Source organism: Actinia tenebrosa, unplaced genomic scaffold (assembly GCF_029948245.1).
Source record: "Actinia tenebrosa isolate PJP-AT-01 unplaced genomic scaffold, QUT_ActTen_1.0 PGA_scaffold5__44_contigs__length_20552954, whole genome shotgun sequence".
NCBI lineage: Eukaryota > Metazoa > Cnidaria > Anthozoa > Actiniaria > Actiniidae > Actinia > Actinia tenebrosa.
The window spans coordinates 5,370,748-5,393,993 of NW_028292582.1; the positions used below are offsets into that span (position 1 = coordinate 5,370,748).

The following is a 23,246-nucleotide window of genomic DNA, read 5'->3' on the forward strand; positions in this document are numbered from 1 at the left end:
CAATAGCAATTACTTCCGCAAGAAAATTGAACAGAAGTTAGCAAGGACTTTGGGCGCAACACACAAGTTATTTGTTATGTTAAAGTTTTTGATTGATCGGTTCCATTGAACTTGGCTTCAAGAAAGAAAGAAAGAAAGAAAGAAAGAAAGAAAGAAAGAAAGAAAGAAAGAAAGAAAGAAAGAAAGAAAGAAACTATTAGTAGTGCTTTAATCTACCACTGACCGTCAACACGGCAGGCTCACTATGGTAATTTTTAACACTCACAACAAAACAACAGATCTAGAGGAGCAACTACAGGGGAGAACAAGTCACGTAAAAAATATGGCGTCCGAAGAAAAAGAAGAAAAAGATCGCGATGATGACTACCAAAGCGTTCTCCCCAAATACGGCTGGCGAGTTCATCTAAGTAATACCTATTCTCACACTCCCCAGGCCTGTTATCTTCCTCGATGGACTCAAATACCAAAACTAGTTGGACTCGGATGGAGGTATAACAAGAGTATCTTCTTGAACGGAAATAAATATTTATTCGACTGACTGTAGATGATTTTAAGTCTCTAATGGACTACATACGTGTTTTTTAGGTTTATGAAGTATGCTACTAAGAAGAAAAGAAACGGTGAAGTGCCTTACATCGATCCTTACTCAACAAATCCCTGTCGACAGGTTTACGGTAAGGGATAAAAAATATGTGGGAAAAAAGCCGCTTAATTTATTGACAGTGTGAAGTAACGCATAATATTATTCCTTCGACTTATGAACGTATGTTCAAATCTACTCAGATTGACTTTAACTTTCCTATTATTTAAAACCCATACTGTGAGTAACCTTTACAGTTTGATTCGTTAAAATTTTGTTCAAAACGGAAGCCTATTTTTATTCATTCATTAGCTACATGTCAACGCAACATTCGGAATAACATTCTAAGAATTTTTTTTTTAATCTATGCTTAGGCTTATATATCTTTTCTTCTTATGTTCTACAAAGGATATTTTTATCATTCCTGACAAAGGAACTCGATTCAATTATAACTGTAAATTGAGTTTTTAGAGTTTGGTTTTTCAAATTTATTCTCGCCCCGTTTTGGTTTGTTCTTAATATTTAACTAAATTATATTTTTTCTTTCTCGCTTTCTCTCATTGCTCGCTTTTTTCCCTTTCCTTCCTACAACAGTAAAACAACGGTTTTTGAAACCTATTGGGCTATGCAACGTTATATAAAAACTGCTGAAATCTTAGGTATCAATTAGAAAAGAATGGAAGGAAAGAAATAATCCACATGATTTCAGTTTATTTTTAGACATGCCACATACCATCAAAATTAGTTTTTTTAAAAATTGCTTTTCCAGTTTTAAAATTAGTATTCACTATTACTAATAATTAATAACGGGATTGTAAATAAATATAAAAGATACCAGATAACAGAGTCAAAATTAGATTTAGTACCATTACCAGATTTGTAAATGGCAAAAACTATTTTGACTAGCTTATATTTTATCATCCAGTTTATAATTTTATTAGATTATATGAGTTTTGTGTCATTACATATAAGTATAATGATAATTTGAAAAACACATATTGAATATTATACTTTTCTGTGTTATGTAGTATTTTGAAAAATTAAAATTGAATGATTTAACATTTTTTATTGGCATGCAAACAGAATATAATAATAATTACTGTGTAAGTAGATGAAAGTGAGGTTAGAATGATAGGTTATATTGGTATCTTTTATTATTTATTTTAAGTGGGAGGATATGGGTGAGTATTTGAGGAGAGGGGTTGGTGTGAAAAAAAATTCCATTTACTTTGTTCTGAATAATTTTTTCTCTCATGTGCAGTCCAATAAAATTTATCATATTGATTGAGTAGAAAGTGTGGTAGGTTGGCCTTTACATTTTTAGCTCATCTGAGTTTTCATTACAAGTTTTGATTAGAAATAATATAGGAGATCATTAACTACCCATCCGGAGAGCACTCCAGGGTTTTCATAAAGTTTTGAAATAATAGAAGATCAAATAAAAACACAATCATTGCATCAATGATGTTACTCTGTAGGGCAGCGTGATAAAGTTTGAAAAAGGTTAATAGTCCCATAGCTTTGAGTTTCCCGGTGACTAGACCAGGTTTGCGATATTATCAGACCAAAGCCAGGGTAAAATTGTATTGACGTAAGTCTAAAAAAATGTGGCATCAACTTGAAGATAATAAAGGCTAAAATGAATAAAGGCTTTGATATTGATCCACACAGATTGTAACATGTATATATATCAATTCTATATAGGCCAGGTGAGTCAGTGAGCCAGTCCAAGGGGTGATAGAAATCTAATACATATGTCTGGTAGAAAGAAGCTAAATAGATTGATAGATAGCATTGTACAAAACATCTATACCACTTGTATGAGGGTAGATTAAAAATAATTTACCACTTACTTAACGATGAACAAAACATAATTCCCTATTCTCTTTTTGATTGGTCAACAATTTTTAAATGTCAACACCTAGCAGTTTTTAATTTTGATTGATAGAGCTCTTAGAGCCTAGTTTTAAATATATTACTTATTCCGATGCCCAAAATTGAAAAACATTTCAGAGTTTTTCATCACATTATTTCTTTAAAAAGATACAACTATGCCAAAATTCATTGTCAAGTGAGGCTGAAAGCAAGAAGGAAGAAGTTGATGGACAAAACAAATGCTTATAATCCTCTTGTAATCTATTATATCCTATGATGTAATTTATTCGACTTAGGATTATTTTGACAGAAATAAGATTAATGTATGATATGAACATGACCATACAATAACCACTTTCATTGTTATAGTGGCTGAAAGCTTGGTTTTTAAATAAAACTTTATCAACGAAAAAAGTGAATGGCTTACTGAATAACTGCAGAATGGTAGGATGAATTAAAGTCAAACATGCTAGAGGCGCGCGTACATGGGGGTTAGGATAGGGACTGTCTTGAAATGAAATAATATCTTAGTTTTTAATTCTTTGTTCAAGAATTATTATGATTACTGATTTGGATTACTTAATTGTTATACAGGAGTACCCCTCGGAGGTATAGGGTGTGGCACAATAGGGCGTGGATGGAAAGGAGAGTTTAATAGATGGCAACTGAAGCCAGGAATGTACTCGTACGATTACGTAGAAGCTAACCAGGTAGAAAATGACATCACAATATTGATTTATGCAATCATGAACCAAAAGAAACTGCTTGAAAAGGCTGCTGTAATAGAAGATGTTATGCAAACATTTGAACTTAAATTGCGCATTACGATTGTTTTGCTTTCTCATCAAGGCATTTGCTGCTATGTATACATTGCAAGTCATGATATATGCCGCAATATATAGGCCATTTGCACTAACAGTGTTTATGACTGACACTATAATCCACCCCTTAAATCAAGCAGTTATCTAACCTACGTTTACAAACAAACTGAAGAAACCTATGTTCCATTAACCCAATTTATTTTATTTTATTTTATTTTATTATTCATTTATTTTATTATTTATTCATTATTTATTTATTTTATTTTAGTGTACTTAAAAGTACACTATCTTTTCATATGAGCAGAAAGTAAAAGATTCAGTACTATAGAATTTAAAATAATGAGAAATTTTGATTTTGCTGAATAAAAATATTTTTTTCACAGCACAAAAAATAAATAAATAAAAAAAGTAGCAAGTACTAATTTCCTAACTCCTATCATTTACAGTTTACAGTTTGTGTACGAAAGAAGGGAAGAACCACATATCAGGTCAGTAAAATTTGAAAATAATGGAATTTGGAACTTATAGTCATTTCAGTGATTGAAAGCTAGCGTAAAAAATACTGCTTCTCTGCTTTCCCAAATGAATTACCCCTCGATCCTCTTTCTAAAAAATCCTTTTAGACAGAGTGTAATGCTTGCACATTACAGACCAGATGTCATTCCTTTTGTTTGAGTTGTATCAATATTCATGATGATGCACAACTGTTAAACAAGGAAATCAAACTCAGGGAATGACACATGGAGTAGTATAGGGAATGGGGGTTCCAGCGCAATCTCAACACGGGGCAAGACCCGTGTCAAAAATCCACCTACGGACGACCCCCACTCCAAGTGTGGTTGAGGGCAACAGCGCACTTAAATATGTTAGTCTATATATGGAGTGCGAAGAATGTAAGAGAACTTTTAAGAAAGAAGCGGATTTGAAAAAGCATTTGAAAATGAAGACGAAGTGTATGAGCAGTTATGATTGTGGATGTGGTAAGAAGTTTGAGACTAAGGTTAAATTGTTTTGGCATTGTCAGGACTGTGAGTACGACTACGACGACCTAAAAAGTGCTTGGTATTAGGTATAAAATATTTCCTATTATATAGATGGAATCCCAAAGCAACTTCAGCACGGTGTCAATACCCGGTAACGGTGAGATTGACGTTAGACAGTTTTGGCGTCAGTCAGAAAGGAAGGTTAAAAGGACTCTCCGAAAAGGTATAGAAGAATTAGGAGCCCTGAAAGCGAGCATAATGGTAGAAGTAAGTTTGTCAAAAGACGAGGTAATGACGACAGCAATGTTGCGATCAAAGTCGTTAGTGATATTAGAATCCACGAATCTGGATAGGTCACTCAGTGAAGCCTTAGAAGCAATAATGGAGTCGCTGTCTAACTACACGAAAGAAGGATCGGGTTGGACAGTAGAGGAGGTTGAAGGAATAGAGATAAGTATAGCCAGGTACGTACCCATACGAGGGGGGAGTTACGTACCGCTACCAACGTGGGTAGAAAGGAAGAAGGCTATTGTAAACGTGAAGAATGAAGACAATCGATGCTTTATGTGGGCAATCAGGTCTGCACTGTATCCAGCAGAGAAGGATCCCTGTAGGATAAGTAAGTATCCCACAGATGATTTAGAGTGGGATGGTGTGGAATTTCCCATGCAGTTGATAGACATCCCCATATTTGAGGAAATAAACGATCTAGCAATTAACGTTTACGGAGTCAGAGAGCAGACGATAGTACCGTTAGTTCTGTCAAAAAGTAAAGGAGAGCGCGTACATTTATTCTACCACGGCGGACACTACTCATGGGTTAAACACATTAGCAGACTATTCTACAGACATACTAAGCACAAAGGCAAAAAGTACTTCTGTGACTGCTGCTTGCTGTCATTTACATCCTTAAATGCCCTAAAGAAACACGATGAGATCTGCCGCGGAGTCGAAGAAGTGGCGCAACGGATCCAGATGCCCACCAACAAAGAGCTTTCATACGCAAACCATCAAAAGCAGATGCAAGTGCCTTACGTGATATATGCAGACTTTGAAGCGTTGATAACTAAGGAAGAGCAGAAAAGTGGTGCCACGAATAAGGTAGGATTACACGAGATCTGCTCCTTTGGTTACATAGTAGTCAGATCAGACGGTAAAGCAAACCCTCCTGTGATTTACCGAGGTAAGAACGCAGCTAATGAGTTTCTAGAAGCATTGCGAGAAGAGGAGGGGGAGATTAGAGAACAATTAAGACGTCCAAAGAAGATGGAATTTACCAAAGAGAACCAGGAGGCTTTTAACAAGGCAAAAAAATGCCACATTTGTCAACATACGCTTCTTCAGTTTGGAAGACGAGCCAAGAAAGCGTGGGATGAAGATGGAAAGTATCTAGGAGAAGCTCATTTTAAATGCGGGAAGTATGCTAAGAAAGGTGAGGAGCCGGGAAAGCCCTCCACGCACTGCATTCACTGCCACAAAGCATTTGTTGAGGATTTCTATGTGGATAAGGTTAGGGATCACTGCCACATCACGGGTAAATACAGAGGAGCGGCTCATTGGAAATGCAATATAAACTTCAAAGTAAATCCAGACATGGAGATTCCGGTGTTCTTTCACAACCTCCGCGGTTACGACTCCCATTTGCTACTACAAGGAACAGACGGCTCCGACGTCAAATGCATACCCAACAACAAAGAGCGCTACATGTCCGTAACTGTGGGTAAGCTAAAGTTCTTAGATTCGCAGCAGTTTATGGCGGACTCCTTAGCAAACCTCGTAAAGTATAACACCAACTTTCCCATTTCCAGTCAATATGGCGCGGAAAGGAAAGGAGTCTACCCATACGAATACATGGATTCCTGGGAGCGATTCGAAGAGCCCCTACCACCCAAAGATCGCTTCTACAGCACCCTAAACGAGTCTGGTATAAAGGACGAAGAGTACCAGCATGCGTTAGATGTGTGGGAAAAGTACTCCTGTGAGAATATGGGAGAATACCACGACATCTACCTACGTTCAGACGTAGTGCTGCTCGCAGATGTTTTCCAAAGCTTTCGAAAGATGGCAATGGAATACTACGGGTTGGATCCAGCGAACTTCTACACGGCTCCTGGGCTCAGCTGGAGTGCTTTGTTAAAGAAGACAAATGCGCAGTTGGATCTCCTAACGGAGTACGACATGTATCGGTTTATGGAAGACGGTATTCGTGGCGGCGCATGCGGACCCAGCCGACGTTACGCCCGCGCAAACAACCCCTTAGTAGAGCACGACCCAGAGAAACCAACCACATACATTTACTACCTGGATGCGAATAACCTTTATGGTTGGGCAATGTCACAGTACCTACCTGTGAGAGACTTCGAATGGGATCCAGTGAAGCCGATAGACTTCTACATGCAGGTAGGAAAGGAGGAAGACAAGGGTTACGTCTTAGAAGTGGATCTGGAGTACCCAGAGCGCCTGCACGACGAACACAATGAGTTCCCCTTAGCACCAGAAGCGATAGAGATACCATTTAAGCAGCTAAGTCCGCTGCAAAAGCAAATGTGCCCTGGTTACAAACCGTACAGGAAACTAACTATGAACCTGATGGATAAGAAGAAGTATGTGGTACATTACCGCAACCTGCAGTTCTACGTGCGACACGGAATGCGCGTAGAGAAGATCCACAGAGTCCTAAAATTCACGCAGGAACCCTGGATGCGCCCCTACATTGACTTTAACACGCAAAAGCGTACCGCAGCGAAAAATGACTTCGAGAAAAACCTCTTCAAACTGATGAACAACAGCGTGTTCGGAAAGACAATGGAGAACATCCGCAAGCGCGTAAGCGTAAAAATAGTCAGCACCAAAGAGGAAGCAGAAGCATACGTGTCACAGCCAGGCTTCGTTAGATACGTAGAAATGCTGAACTTCTACGTGATTCACATGAAAAGGGCAAACCTCTTACTAAACAAGCCCGTTTACACAGGCTTTACGGTGCTGGATCTATCGAAGCTGCTTATGTACGAGTTCTACTACGATAAGCTTAAGCCAAAGTACGGAGACCGCTGTCGCCTCCTGTACACAGACACCGACTCCCTAATTCTAGAAGTGCAAACGGAAGACGTTTACAAAGACTGCCTCCCCGACATAGACGAGTACGACACCAGCGGTTACCCGAAGGAGCACTTCCTTTACTCTGCGAAGAATAAGAAGGTAATTGGGAAGATGAAAGACGAAATGTTAGGAAAACCCATAGTAGAGTACGTGGGTCTGAAACCAAAGATGTACAGCGTGCTAAAGTTAGACGGCGTAGAAAAGAAAGCTAAAGGCGTAAAAAAGTACGTGGTTAAGAAGGACATTACGCACGAGTCCTACCTCAACGTATTACGAACACGCAAGGAACAGCGGCATAAGATGAACAGCCTGCGCAGCTATGGTCATCAGATACATAACGTCACGCAGGAGAAGGTGTCACTGTCTGCATTTGACGGTAAGCGATGGATGTGTGATGACGGAGTGCATACGATAGCATTCGGACATCACACGATAAGCAGTTCTTCCATGACGAACCCACGTGTGGGGCCATCGTGAAGATAATACAAGATGGGCTGACCCTTCTTAGCTATTACGCTTCGGATCTGGTAAGTTTCCAAAGACCAATTAGGATCCGTAGCTCTTTTGGATCCTCCTTCTAATTCACCCGGTCCGTAGAGATATCGGACTGTGACATTACCTAATTTTTTTTCATGGGGGAAGACCGCCCTCGAACTTCTGACGTAGGATTTGTGTTCCACGTGTTTCTTTTTTATGGCATCCTTGGGTTTTATTCCCGTAGCCCTGGCCGCCTCGTTGTTCAAAGCCGCGACGACCTGGGGGAGCCGCTGTGTCCATTCCCTGTTGCGTTTGGAGGGATCTTCCAGCTCTTTCCAATACTGGTACCCAAAGAGACGCTCGGCCAAGGTCTTATTGAATCTTTCGACGATGCTCTGACCCCTGTGGTACTCAGCTTCAGCTCTCCTAATCTTAGTGTCGTGGTCTTTCAGGGTCTTAGTAACCACGCCCATGAACTCTGTCCCCGCATCCACTTGCAGCAGCTTAGGCCATTTCAAGACGCGCTTATAAATCCTACCTAGGGCTTCTGCGACTTCCCCAGAATCCTTGCTGGTTATGGGTTCGGCGTCCTTATATCTGCTTGCGATATCGACTACGGTCAAAGCGTACCTATAGGTCTTCTTTCTCACCTTGTCGTGCGGTAAGAAAAGCAAATCTGCCTGATGAACTTCATTAGGGGTATTTACGGTAAAGCTGGGCCTGGGAATGTACTTCGGCACGGGAAGATAAACCTGCCAGAGGGTTTGTTTTCTTAGCCAGTTCTTAGCCGTTTCTTCTGATACCCTGGCCGCGGTCGCGAGTTTCTTGATAGCTGACGCCCCTTTCCAATAACCTTCGGGCCCATAGTAAATCCTCTTGAGTTTGTCCTCTACGCGGCCCATTATATGAATTCCAAAACAAGATTGATCTTGCGTCCGTTGAAATCCACCGTCTCTCCGTCCACCTTAATGGTGATGTTTATGCTTTCTACCAAATTAGACAAGTCATAGCTCAAAGAAATGGGAGTGTATTCTACTGGGTCAAATGGATTACCTTTGGGCAGAAACTTGGACATAAGAGAAGACTTTTCTCCATTGTTGTAACTATGGACCAAGTCGCAATAGACTTCGTAAGAGGATGCGACTTTCCATTTCACAGGTATGGCTGTGTCGGTAATTGTCTTGCCCGAGGCACATAATAAAGATCCCAATGGGTCAGACTTTCCAAAAGTTACTGAATAGTTTGGCATATTATGTTTGAGGGTCATTTCGTGCGGCAATCCTGTGGTGAGCGTATAACCGTGTTTTGCTAATTCCTTAGCAAGGGTGATTGGTGTGTAATGTCCATCGGGCAGCAATACGCCTTGATAATTGCCGCCGCCTTTATGCTCAGTGACCAAGGCATTGACTAAATTATACCAAGAATTGTACAAAGAGCAACTAACCAGCCTAACCTTATGGGCTTTGATGGGGGGATTCAAATAAGTGGTAAAGTTATTCTTGTCGCTTTCCAAAAAGACGATCATATATTTCAGGAAACACAGTTTCCTTCGTTAGAGCAGATACGCCAAAGCTACGCCTCCTGCCAGCCCTGCGACTCCTACGAAGACCAGCTCATTGTCTTTTTGTTTCTTAGAAGGCTGGTAGTAATTCTTGAACTGAGGCTTTTTCATTCTAAAGTCGGGGTGTGCTTGCGCATAGAGCTTAAAGGCGTAGTCTGTATTTTCGAAGTTCTTGTCTGCCTGCATCTTGTCTTGGTAATTCTTATCCAACCAATCCCTGTAAGCTTGTCTTTTTTCATTCCAAGCTGCAACGTCTCGCTGATATTTCTCCAGCGCTAAGTCGTGTCTCTTCCTTTCGGCGGCCAAATCTCCGCTGCGATCACCTCTAACTAATCTATCCAAATATTGACCACCATAATTAGCTCCAGTGAATGCTAAGGCTGCAATAACTCCACCTGCGACCACGCTAGCCATTATATATTAGAAAATCACAGGGATTTTCACGAGTTACGTCGTAGGTAGGTACTTTTCCTTCCGTAGGTAATCCTTTACCATGATAGCCCCGCCAACGGCAGCGGTCATCTTAGCAAAATTAGCGAAGCTCTTGCTTGGGTCTTCAGTAAAGTCTTCTTTGAGCACTTTCTTACCTACCCAACCAATACCCGCAACGATGGAAGTAATGATAGCTGCTTCTTCAACAGTTTTCAATAACGCGGTTGACATTATATTACAGAGCGAGAAGGTTATTACTCCATTTCAGGGATCTTACTTTTTCTAACAGCCGGTTCCAGAGGTGCGCGATACGTTGGTGGTTCTACCTTTTTCGTTGCCCGCCATTGTAAGTAGAGGCTGCCTGCTGCTATAGCGACTCCTAACGCGCCAATGACGTATCCCGGATTAATAAAGGATTCCTCTTCTTTTTCCTCCACCTTTTCTTCTTTTTTGGCTTTGTTCTTCCTGTTCATCTCCGCGAGCTTCTTTCCGGCAGCGACTCTGCCCGGAGATTTAGCCTTGGTAATCTTGGTATCTTCTACGGGAGCCTTTTCTGGTTGTTCTTCGGTGCCACTCATCTTATATTAAGGGACTTGAAGGACTTGACAAGTTACTTGATGACGACTTGACAATGACTTGGCAATGACTTGACAACGACTTGACTAAGTACTTGAGGTGACTTGACAACGACTTGACTAAGTACTTGAGGTGACTTGACAACGACTTGACTAAGTACTTGAGGCGACTTGATCAGGTACCTCAGCAAGTGCTGCCTGGAAGACCTTTTCAACGTCTCTGTCCTTCTTGAAGTCCTTCCAAGATGTTCCAAAGGAACCTAGTACCTCCTTCAAGTCGACGTGCTGAGCTACGTGCAAAGCCGCAGAGGCGACTGCCATTAACTTACCGCACTTCAAAGACAACCACCCGCAGGTTATCTTAAGTTCTTGGGCGATGACATAGTCCTCACTTATGTCCTTCCGCAGTTGCTCCACGTCGTCTATGGGCAGTGCAAGTCCGAGAAGCTTGGTGGCCAGCTTAATGGCTGAGTCTGCTACGGCGTCCGTGGTCTTACTTGCAAGGGCAGCCTCATACCTCTTATGGAACTTCTTAACCTCCTCTTCCGACAGCTTATTAACTTGCTCATGGGTAAGTTCCTTGCCTATCATTTCTTTGCACTTCCCAGAAGACACAAGGATGTTGAGTTGTTCCTTAAGGTTACTTTCGTCTAACTGTGTGGGGACTTCATCTAAGAGCTGCTCAATGTCCATATATGTTAATGGAATACGGAAACCTCAAAGAGAAGATCATCTTGGAATGTTGGTGCGTCTTTAAATGCCGCATGTATTCGTGTAACTGTTCCTTGGATATCTCACCGCCGTAGTCAGAGAGAATGGTTTCCAGATCACTACGGCTCGGAGTATAAAATACTACGAGAGAGCCTATGTTTTCCCTAAAAGGCTTAGAGACGCTGGTAAGCTGCTGGGAAAGCAACCAAACGCTGATATTGTCATGCCTACCGCTGAAGGCGAGTTTAACGAGCTCGGAAGTGCGTCTTTTTACGTCGTCCCCACAGGCAATGTCATCCAATATGAGGAGCGTCTGCGTATCTTTAGGGAATTGTTTGTGCCAGAACTTCAAATGGCTGGATAACTCGTTAGGGTCTAAGATATCTACGAAGAAGTCGTCATCGTTCACTCCTATACCCGTCCAGGTGCGGTTGTTCACGTAGGTGGGGCAAAGCAGCACGATGTAGTCGAAGCGGTATCTAAAGGGTCCTAATAGCTGCTCCACGACGAATTGGGTCTTTCCGCAGCCGGTGGGTCCTACTATCAGAGCATTGCAGGGAATATGGTTCGGATCCATTATATATACGATGGACCCAGTGGACGCAGTAAGAAGGATTGCCGGCGACGCAAAAGATAAAAGAGACACCATAGAAATGCAAAGGGAGGAGATCGATCGGCTGCGGGAGCGCGTGCAGGAATTGTATGATGAAATGTGCGGTCTGAAGCGCGCGGAGAGGTTTGGTGCGCTTTTGACGATGGCCGGTTGGGCAAAAGAAAGCGTGCAGGACTTTATTAAGTATCCCTTATAAGGGTTAATAAATTCTTATTATATAATGAAGTGTAAGGATTGCGACAGGGAGTTCAGTAGCAAACAGGCTTTGCAATATCACCAAAAAAAGAAGGTATGTTTTAAAGAGGTGGATAACGTCACCACCTGTGGCACTTGCAGCCGGCAGTTTAGCAGCAAACAGGCGCTGCGATATCACGTGGAAGGAAGGGTGTGTTTGAAGTCTAAGGAAAGACGCTGTGCTGATTGCAATCGGCTCTTTAGCACGCCCCAAATGTTGCAATACCACCAAGAAAATAGGGTGTGTTTAAAGGATGTGTGTGCGCGCTGCGATGAAGGTCTCACGGACGCATGGCATCAACATAGATGTCGTGGTAATTATGATTTGGATGTCGTATGCGAGGAGCATGGTGATATCGCTGCGAGATGTTGCCCAGCGGAAACCATAAGGAAGTTAACTCTTCGTAAGAAAGAAATAGACCAACGCTTTACGGAGTTCGACCGCGCCGAAGGTACGCGCTGGGAGAACGCAGAGTATTGGAGTGCGCCCTGTGACGCGTGTGGCGGCTTAAGGAAAGGAGATGATCATATCTGGCAGTGCTTGTGCCCGCAGCATCGTCCCCGCGGTTTTAAGGAGTACTTGGATCGTTTTGATGATTGGCATGCTCAAAACATGGAGGTAAGGAAAAGGCGTCCTTAGTTTGCGCAAAGAGTCTCAAAACACACTCTTATATTTATTAATATCCCTTGATTCTTTATTAAGAAGAAAAGAAGATACATTAATAAATATAAGGACCCCTTTTAAAGGTATATGCTAGCCTACGCAGCTGCCTTTCTGGGAGGCATTCTAATCGCCCTTTCAATATATGGACTGTATTACTTGCGAACTACCTGCCGACTGCATTACCCCTCGTAAGCCGCGTAAAAAATACACCTGCCTTCATTGCGACAGGGTATTCTCCGAAGGATCCTTTGTGGGGCATTGGTGCTCCGCGGATCCTAAAGCGCAGCGGACTTTAGCAGACGCGCTTAACTACAAAGAGGAGATGGAGTGACTCTTCTTTCAATGTCAAACTTCCATCGGCCATTTACCTTACCATAGCTGCGTAAGTGGGTGAATTCCTCGCCCTGAATTACGTACCGCACGCAATCCGGCGCCCAAAGGGAATATTCCTTACCTTCTAAGTCTTTGAGGACTAACCGTAAACGGTCGATGTCTTCGAAGACGACGTAATTTTTTATTTCGTATGCTTTACCGTGGACAAGATCACGCCAGTGAGTCAAGCTGAGCTTCATTATACCTATGGAATATCTTTAGGTGCGTTTTCAAAGTGGCGTAGGACTTAAACCGCTTTACACAGCCCTTACAGGGAATACGAATGCCATCCGCGTAATCCATCAGGGCACGGCAGATGATGTCGTAATCGTTGCTAACCATCGTTAGGTAACCATTTACGTCAAGCTGTGAGATTTTCTTAGATTGCTTCGCGGATAAGACGCCGTTTCCTTTTGGGGTTTTCAACTCAATACACAACCCGCGGTATTTCTTATGCGCATTTAGGATTAAAAGGTCGGGTTGACCGGCTTGGTAGCCTTTTCGCCAGCAGGTTATTCGCTTGCTGTCTGAATCTTGAAGTTCGCCAAGACCCGGCGCTATGATGAAATCGGGGTAAAACCTACGTGTGTAGTCGACGACCTTCGCGTGTAGGTCGGCTTCATTTTCAATCTTGAATACTAACTTGTTTGGGCCGCCAAACCGCCTTTCTATTGCATATTTACCCGTTTTCCTTAGCGCGGGTAGGACTTCCTCAAAGACCCAATCACGAAACTCCACAGCTTTGGGTAGTTTGGAGCTAAATATCAGTTCGTACAAACCAGGTTCGGATATAAACACGGCATTTGGTTGCGTAGTAAAGGAGCGGTGATTCGCAGCCCCTTGTAGATCAACCCATTTTTTCTGGTATTTCTCAGATACGTGTGCTCTAATTGCATCTCTAGGGCGCTCATAGCCCAACGCCAAAGCCACCTCCTTTGCTTTGAAGTACAAAGTTTCGCCTTGCACTATGCATTGCAGTTTGGTGTCGTTGTTTTCAAATACGCGAAGCATTGTATATTTAAGAAATATTTTAACATTAATATGCAACGCTCTTTAGCTGATTCATTTCCACGCTCAGTTGCGCGTCAGACACGACGAAGACGTAGCAGTTTATTTTGTCGCCGTCACTCGCACCGGCGTTCTTGGTGCGCTTGATCTCCAATGTTATGCCATCCTGCGTATTTACTAGACGTAAACCCTGACCATGTAGGTCTTCGTCGTTGATGGTGCGCATGTCAATCCACAGCGCATACTTATCATTAAAGAATTCCTCAGGGCTAATTTGGTCGCCAAACTTGCGCATTGCCTCCCTGTACACGTCTGCGGGCTTTATTCCCTGGGAGTAAACCTTGTTTGGAACGCCGTTGATATTCACGCCGTCGTTAGTAATGTTGGGGTTGTGAAAGGCTTCGGAGTTGCGCTTGCCGGCTTCGTAGGGTTTGGCAAACACCAGCATTAGCCCCGTAAGACTTCTTCGGGGGAGGTTAATGCTTTGGTTAATAACCTCATCCGTCTTATCCAGGAAGCTGAACGTCTTATACATCACTACGTGGTCGTAAAGGAATGCCTTTCCGGAGCTGTATTCCATGCCAGCGCTACGGGCCAGCTCTTCGCTGTACACGGTCTCATACTGTAGCTCTAAGTTGGTAATAGAGTATGGGGTTGTTGTGGTAAGTGCAGTGGTCAGCCCACCAATGATGTTATTAGCATCTGCTAAAGTTACTTCAAACTGTAGCTCGGATAACTGTCTTGGGTAATACACACCGTGATTCGTAATCACTTCAAAGTCTAATGGTATGACATACTTGCTACCATAGGCGGTCTTTATTCGCTTTGCGTCTGCCACTGCGGTTTCTCCGCTGCCGTCAGTAGGTTGCGTTTTCGTAGGTGTGCGAACCTTACGTAGAATGACACTACCAATTCCTTGTTCTATCCTTTGCGCGCGGTCAAAGGCTGTCAACCATAAGTCTTTGTACGTGGTATACAGATCGTACCTATTTAAGTCCAGCAAGGATTCCCCGGCGAACTTTACGCGCATCTTAGAAACGATGTTGCGACCCACGTTGTTAACGATAATCCTTTCATTTGTGGGGCTTGACTGCACCGCTAGGTCAAACCTCAAAGCCAAGGTGCCAGGAACTAAGACTAGGTTATCCGTTAGGCGGGGCACGCCTACGTACAGGGTTTCCCCTGGCTTAGCGCTGCTGGGGGTAAAGGTGACCCGGTGAAAGGTGCGTTCTGCTTTCAGTCCGCCAACCTGCTTAGGTAATACGTTGGGATTTAACTTTGAGCTTATCATATATAATGGAAGTAGAAGGAACAGACCCCGACTTCGATCCCACCACTGAGGAAGGTCAGGCTGACATTAACGACGGTGATGAAGAACCGCTGCTTCCCACCCAACAAGTCGACGATTCCCTAAGGGATAGGATTGCAAAGGCCCTAAGACATCCCAAAGCACGCGAGTACACGTTTCCGCGTGAGCACATAGAGCTTCAAAACATGGGCGAGCCGGAAGCAGCCGCGCGGGAAACCGTAGTGTGGGCAGCGCGGGAGCTAGAGCTGCGCTACGACAACTTTGATGCTGACGACGTAAAGCTCACGGAAAAGGGAAACAAAGTTCTCATAAGCGTCCAAGACTTAAGATTTCCCGACAAAGACCGCTGGACAAAACCGCAAAACCTCTTTGATGAGGAGGGCAACGTTAGGGGTGACGTCTTGAGATTAAGAGGCTTTCAGCGTGCTACTAGAAGCCTGTTAGAAAGGCTGCACAACTTAACCGAAAGGACCAACGCGGAAAAACGTGCCGCGGATCTGCAAAGGGAGTTAAGAGAAAAAGATGTAGAATATGCAAAGCAAGGTCAGCTACTTGCCGATGCTGAAAAGAAGTCCGCCCATCAAGATGAAAGAATAAAAGAAATAGGAAATCAGGTGGATCAGGCCCTGCGCGAATTAGACAAAGCACGGGAGGACTTAGGAGAAGCCCAAAGCTCTGGCGCCTCAGTGGAAGCACTGCGGGAAACGTTGGAAGAAAGGGAGGAGGAATACATGAAGCAAAACCAGCGGCTTGCCGACGCGCATAGGAGGGAGGTCGAATTTAAAAATCAAGAAATAAGGGAGCTGGTAGACCAAAGAACCCGAATTCGACGTGAAAGAAATCAAACTCAAAGGGCTCTTAACCTCGCCCTGCAGGAGTTGGATCTAATTAAAGACGATACCGATAACCTACAAACCACCATAGCCGGCTCTTTAGTGGAACGGCGACGGTTAATGGCTGAAATTAACACCAAGGAGGAACAAATCCGGCAAAGAGATCAGGCCATTGAGGACCTGGAGGGGCAAATAGAGCGGCAGCAAGAAGTAATTGCGGACCAAGCTCGCCCCGAAGAGGAAAGGGAGGCAGCCCAAAAGGAAGTAGATACGCTCGAAATACGCCTTGCGGAATTGCGGGCTCAAAAGGAAAACCTGGAAAAAGAGCTGGGGCTTACCACCAAGGAAAAGATAAAAAGAGCCCTTTTGAAGTATGGTATTCCGCTGGCATTCGCGGTCGCTATTTCGAGCGTAGTAGGAGTTATCCTTAGCACGCTTAAGGCTACGGGTGCAGGCGTAAAGAAATTAGGCAGTGGACTAACGGACTTAGGAAAAAAAATGGCAGCCGGTCTTCCTGGGCTGCTGGGTAGCGTCCTTAGCCTGGTACTTAGGACCGGCGGAGAACTGTTGAAGTTCGTGGGGAATAACATTTGGATCCTCGTAGTAGCTATTGGAGTGGTACTCCTGAAGAAGATGAGGGGTTGATCTTATCCTTGTGTATTACTGGTGGCTTATCGTCGTCAGGCATCCGAGGCGTCCTCGACTGGGGATAAGTAAAGATGGTATTCGCGCCGCCTTGATAATGCGGAACTAGCGGCAGCACGCTCATGGTGCTAATGGGCTTATGATTCCAAGTAGCATCCGTTGGAGGATTTTTTGCCGGGGCGGCATTTATCCGAAGGTAGGCAACGTCGTTGGGAAGAACCTGAAGCTTCGCATATTGACAATTGGCTATCATGTGAAAAGTTACCGGCGTTAAGTCTTCTACAGTCGGCGGTGGGGGTTCCGACGAGAAATGAGCTGGGTTCCTATTATTATCTTTTTTTCTGTAGGGTAGTAATGGGCGGTCATTCTCATCAACGATCCTAAACCCGACATTACACGAATACCCCGTCGAAATGCTAATGGTACACATGATCAATCCCAGGCCCCCAACCTTCACCCACAGCCCGGTGTCATGCCAATGCTGTTCTAAGTAGTCCTTCTCCTCCAAAAAATGTAGAAACCAATCTTCCTTCGCGTGTGGGTTCATATATCTAAAGGCTCACCACCGTAAGAGTGCTAATGGTCTTGTGATTATAAACCGTATCTCTCTGATTTTCTATGCTATTTATGCAAACGCTCCCGGTGTCATCTACGCGCATTTGCAGCTTTACCTTCCCATGGCAATCGGCGACCATGTGGAAAGTCCAAACCGATAGATTTTCGGCGCTGCCGGGGTTGGGCTCTACGGAGAAATGCGCAGGCTCCCTGTTGTTCGTCTTCGCGCGCATAGGCTGCAGTATGCCATTCTCATCCAGGAACCTAAAGCCGACGTTGGCGTGACTACTCGTGCCAATGCAAATACTACAAAGGATTAACTTCTTTCCCGAGTAGTTCAAATTCACGGACATGCCCGTAACATCAACCCAAGATGCCTGGGTGTATTTTTTCTCGCCTGCGTAAGTCGTATAGACACAATCTACTCCAGCTACGTAGGGGTTGTTCATCGCCATATATAATAGCTCAGACCAACACCCGCGGCGGCTAAGCCGGCTTTTAGTAAGTTATGGTCATATTCCTCAGGTATCGCAGGCAGGACCTTCTTTTTGGGCTTCTTCTAATTCTAACTAAACTTTACGTTCTTTGGTGCGGGCTTTTCTACGTGCTCCTTCTTAGGCTTCTCCACGAAATGGGGGATGCTTCTAAGAGTGTCAGAGTTCACGTCATTCACCCCAAACTTCATATCCTTGGTTGCTCGCTGAAGTTTGTTGTTATAACCCACGACGGAATTGGCGTTAATAACCAAATTACTTGGCATTAACCAACAACCAGGTGACAAAGCGTAATCCAGTCGCACTTTAGACTGCTGCACTGCAAGTTGATATCTCTGCACCGACTTAGAGATCTCATTCTCGATAACAGCGCTTTCGAAGAGGACAAGGAATACTTGTTGCGTTTCCTGTGACGCACCGGAGGCATCTACGATGGGGCTGCGAGTGCTAACCTGGGCCCCTAGAATGCAGTAAACAAAGGCTTCGATGCTTCGATTAATCCTTGCTAGGTTTTTCAGTCCAATGCCCTTTGCGGCAAAGAAAGGCGCCCAAGGATACTTTTCTTTGCTTTCTATGTAGTAAATTAAATTACCCTTCGTTCCGCTGCCTCCTAAGTCCAAGAATTCGTAAGAGCTAGGATACCCCATGCCCGGCGTTTCTATGCTGGCACCAACATACGAAGCATAGGTGTAAGTCTCTCCTAAACCATGGGCGGTACCCTCTTTGTTACGAAAATCGGGGTTGGTAAGCTTAAACTCATTCCTTAATCGCTCCCATGCGACTTTGTCATATTTGTTATCCTTCGGGTTAAAGATAGTGTCACTAGGAAGCGGCGCTCCTAACTCAAACAATATCCTACGAATAGTAAAAGCAACATGAAATCGCAGGAAAGGAATATGGAACATATCCGAGGCTATACCACATCCTTTAGTAGCAGCCCAGACAGCAAAGTTTAACTGCTGTGGCCAATACCGCATGTTGGGACCTGATAACCATTCTCTGGATTCTTTCCCTGAGGTATGTTTCATGGCAGTTTCTCTAAAGATGTCTCTGACCTTTGTCTTGAAAGTCGTAGGACCCACGGGGATTTCTAAGGAGGTAACCATCTTAGCAAAGTCATTCGCTCCACCTTTGTTGTTGTAAAATGGGTAATTCTGGGTTGCCGGCAATAGATTCTCTGGAAAATTAGGTTGCCTTTCTTTATGCTCGGGTTTTGGTTGTAAAATCTTAGGATGCTTTGGCTCCAAGTCCGCATTGCTGTACATCCTAGAGCCGTTATAGTAAATACCATCGGGCCTTCTTTCGAACTTACTAGGGTCTGCATGCGGAAACATCTTCCTAAATGCTCTCCAATTCCAGTAATCCCGGTTGTCGTGATGTGGCTGCTCCTGTATATCATTCCCAAAAGCGTCGTACATTAGTATATATAATGGATGTTATACCATCAGCACCTAAGTTGTACCCAGATGTTCCCTATACTACACCTAACGAACTAAACGCCGAAAACTTTCGTCTGAATAAAGCGAACTTAATCTTGGCTTACTTGGAAGGGCAGGCAAAACACTACGAAAAAGTCCGAAAAAAGTACGTCAGAGCCCGGAGTACGCTACATAAGATTTCGATAACTTTGGGGTCTATATCTGTTGTGTTAACGGGCTCCGGCGTTGCTACTTCGCTTACTGGGCCGGGAATAATCGTTGGAGTTCCTTTGGCCGGCGTTGGGGCAGCCTGTGGTATTATTTCTGCTGTTGCTACGGGCATTATGAAACAGTTGTCAAGCAAAATATCCAAGCATGACACGACAATAGCTCTGTCAAGGGCTAAAGTAAATACAATTACCGATCTTGTCTCAAAGGCTCTGCGTGACAGAAAGATAGACGACGTAGAATTCTCGCTTATTCTGGCCGAAGAAGACAAATATGAGAAATTAAAGTCGGACATAAGGAATAAAAAAACAGTCGTAAAAGATCTTTCCGAGGAATCTCGCAAAAAGATCTACCAAGAAGCGAAAGAAGAGCTTCAAAGAAAGCTTGCTCAGTAAACATCTGCTTTGAAAAAAGCAAAACAGGATTTTATTTGCATATTGAACGCCGGCTGTCTGGTTCATATGCAAATTAGTTTCACAAATCTATTTCACAAATGTGAAACGTTTTCACAAATGTGAAGGAAAATTGTGAAGGTTTTGATTGGCTGAAAACATATGACGTAATCGTCCACTATCTTCTTGGAATCCATCCTAACAGGGGGTGGTTGGGGTCAATTTTGTAAAATATTTCATAGATTACGTCAGGGTAATAAGGAATATCCTTATCCAGCCGACAAAACATCCACTCGGCTTTTGTCATATCAGAAACCTCAGGAATAGACTTGCCGGTAATTTCAGACAAAAGATAGGGAATAGCTTTGTAATATTTCCCTAGTTTTAATTTTTTCAATGTCTTCCGTAGACTTTGCGGGGTTGGCTCTTCTAAGTGGTCTATGATTTTCTTCTTTACTTCGTCGCTTAAATATATCGGATGTAAACCTTGGATATGACTCATCCAGTCCCTGAAGTATTTTATTCTTTTGTATGGGGTCTTCTTACGACCTCCATTGGCGTAATACTGCTCTCTGGTAGCATTTGGTACGGCATTACGAATATTCTTACCACACTCGTAACACTGTGCTGACGTGTCGTCTTCTATTTGCATTTTTTTACCACAACAAATATACTTATTTGGCTTAGTAGGTACAAACTTGGGTTTCAAGCACTTTACACAGAAATCATAAGCAAACTCTTTACAATCTTCGCACTCCATATATAGACTAACATATTTAAGTGCGCTGTTGCCCTCAACCACACTTGGAGTGGGGGTCGTCCGTAGGTGGATTTTTGACACGGGTCTTGCCCCGTGTTGAGATTGCGCTGGAACCCCCATTCCCTATACTACTCATGGTCTGAACTTTGATGTACTTTCAATAATAATCTGGGCTGCTTAATAGTCTTTAGCTTGGGTGTAATGTTTTCCCATTTCAGACCACATGTCATTCCCTAGAGTATCATTTCTTATGTGAAAGTTATGCATGAAAAGTCACAGGAATATGGATACAACTCAAACGAATAATCTTATTCTCAAGAGAATGACATGTTGTCTGTGTACTCCCAAGGTAAAGAGGTCTATCGTATCTTAGTTAACATATACCTTTTGCTGTTTCATGCTTTCTGTTTTTGCTTCCACGTACATTACAGGCAGTGCTGTCACCCAATCGTCCAAATGGTGTGATGTGCGGGCGCAGCCTACAGGGATGGAATTGGGGGTTTAATGGTTCCAATGCTGTATATCATGCGCTATACCCCCGTGCCTGGACAGTCTATAATCTACCTGGTCAGAACATCAGGTTGATCTGCCGGCAGGTTTCTCCTGTATTTCCACATGATTATAAGGTATGTAGGGAACTATAATGATGATGATGATGGCGATGGCGATGGCAATGGCAATGACAATGATGATGATAATGATGATGATGACAATGAAAATGATGATGGTGATGATGATGATGACGATGGTAATGATGATGATGATGATGATGATAGCGAATAATAATGAAAATAGTAACAACACAGTATAATAGACTTAGAGTTCCAGATTTACCGCTGTCTTCCTTGATTACAGACTCATTTACTTGGGCTTAGCCTCGTATCAGTGTAAGAATACACATCTTCAACAATATACATGCACTTTGAAATTCCACGGGCCTTGACTAGAACACATGAATATTCTACGCAAAATCGAGGCTAACCCTGAGCAACAGAGAACTCAAAACTGCAGTATTACTTACATTGATATAGTGCAATTCATCTCGTCATTCACTGTGCGATTTCCCCATTTGTTAAGGATTTTCCCCATTTGTACTCTAACCTGCACACCTATTTATTGCCACATAGGATACAAGTCTACCAGTAGGAGTATTCATTTGGACAATAGAGAACAACAACGATGAAGAAGTAGAGGTCGCCATTATGTTTTCATTCCAGAATGGCGACGGTAATCCGAACGACACATCCTCTGGACACTATAACGAACCTTTCAGCTCTAAAGGAGTTCACTGTAAAGTTCATCTGGAAACCAAGAATGATAAGAATCCACAGGTACGTATATATGCTGCATTTTATCAGACAAAATGGAGAACTTGCTGCCTTTTTTATGCATTTTCAGATGCCCCATCAAATCTAAGAACTCTCGCAAATTCCCGCCAAAACCACAGGGATTCCAATATAGTCTTCGGTTACTTGCACGAAACTTTTTCGTAAACGTTATTGATGACGCTATTTATTCCTTTGTTTTTGTAAGACCAATCACGTGACAACACCAAATTCCTCGGGAAAGAGTCCACTGAATCCTAGAAAACACGAAGATGCCAAACCAAGTGAGCTGTCAACGACGTGCGATGTCACAGGCGTTCTCCTTCATCATAAACACAGAAGTCAGCCATACACACTAGCTATAGCAGCCAAGGCCAAACATAAGGTATGGTCAAGAGAAAGCGACGGCAAATGATATAATTCTAAAAATAGCATCAAACGGTGCCTATGATGGTTACAAGCAAGAATACCAGATATTCCTTCTCTTAGTTCATTGTCTTGGTATGGCACAGGGTGACCACTTTGCTTGTTTTAGTTCAGTAGACAATTTTAGGTTGGCAAGAGGATTTCCAAAAATCAATTATAATATTTGCTGCATTATGGGGACATTTTGGACAAAAATTTATCTTGTAAAGCAAAAGCTAAAACTTAGGGAACAAATAATTAATAGTGACAATATTTTTCACTCAATAATATCTAATATCATTTTTAGGCTGGTAAATCTATCGTCACTGTTACCACGAAATCATCGTTTGATTCCCGTACTCCGTGTAGAAGAGTATGGGAAGACTTGATGGATGATGGTAAACTGAGCTCATCTACAGGTATGCCATCCTTGCATGCATCCATCAATATTATTAGCTATAAACACGACCCTGTTTATCGATTCATTTCAGTGTATGGTGTCATTTATTTCAGAACCGAGCGTGCGGTCACGTGCAGACCAATCGTTATGCGCTGCTGTTACGGCCACCAATACAGTCCCAGCCAAGTCCAAATCAGAACTGGAATTCTGTTTGGCGTGGGACATGCCGACAATTACCTTTGGGACCACCGGGAAGAAACACTATAGGTAATATCACATGCCAAGCTTCTTTGCCACTAGCATAGAATGATATACAGAGGAGTGATTCCGTGCCGGAGTAACGCGAACAAACTAAATTGCAATGATTATTAAGTTACTAGTGGACAAAGGTACAGTTCTGTGCTGTGCCGTGCCCGGACAGCATTCTGCTCTCCTGTAAACAAAACAACGACCTATAAACCCTCACTTTTAAAAGAA

At 43.1% G+C, this 23,246-nt stretch overlaps 1 protein-coding gene across 2 annotated transcripts in view; it reads left to right on the forward strand.

Annotated features, from left to right (window-relative positions):
• Window positions 1-266: 266 nt before the first annotated feature.
• Window positions 267-23,246, forward strand: part of LOC116291672 (non-lysosomal glucosylceramidase) — a 28,456-nt gene continuing 5,476 nt past the window's right edge. Inside the window, exons 1-9 of one of the 2 annotated variants that reach the window (XM_089037747.1) lie at window positions 267-489; window positions 586-674; window positions 3,050-3,165; window positions 3,723-3,764; window positions 21,071-21,265; window positions 21,767-21,970; window positions 22,173-22,349; window positions 22,677-22,788; window positions 22,883-23,036. In XM_089037747.1, coding sequence (XP_088893873.1) covers window positions 323-489; window positions 586-674; window positions 3,050-3,165; window positions 3,723-3,764; window positions 21,071-21,265; window positions 21,767-21,970; window positions 22,173-22,349; window positions 22,677-22,788; window positions 22,883-23,036 — 1,256 coding nt within the window. In that variant the 5' untranslated portion in view covers window positions 267-322. Of the gene's footprint in view, window positions 490-585; window positions 675-3,049; window positions 3,166-3,722; window positions 3,765-20,151; window positions 20,215-21,070; window positions 21,266-21,766; window positions 21,971-22,172; window positions 22,350-22,676; window positions 22,789-22,882; window positions 23,037-23,246 lie in introns of those variants that run through there. The other variant, XM_089037748.1, reaches the window with a different exon arrangement.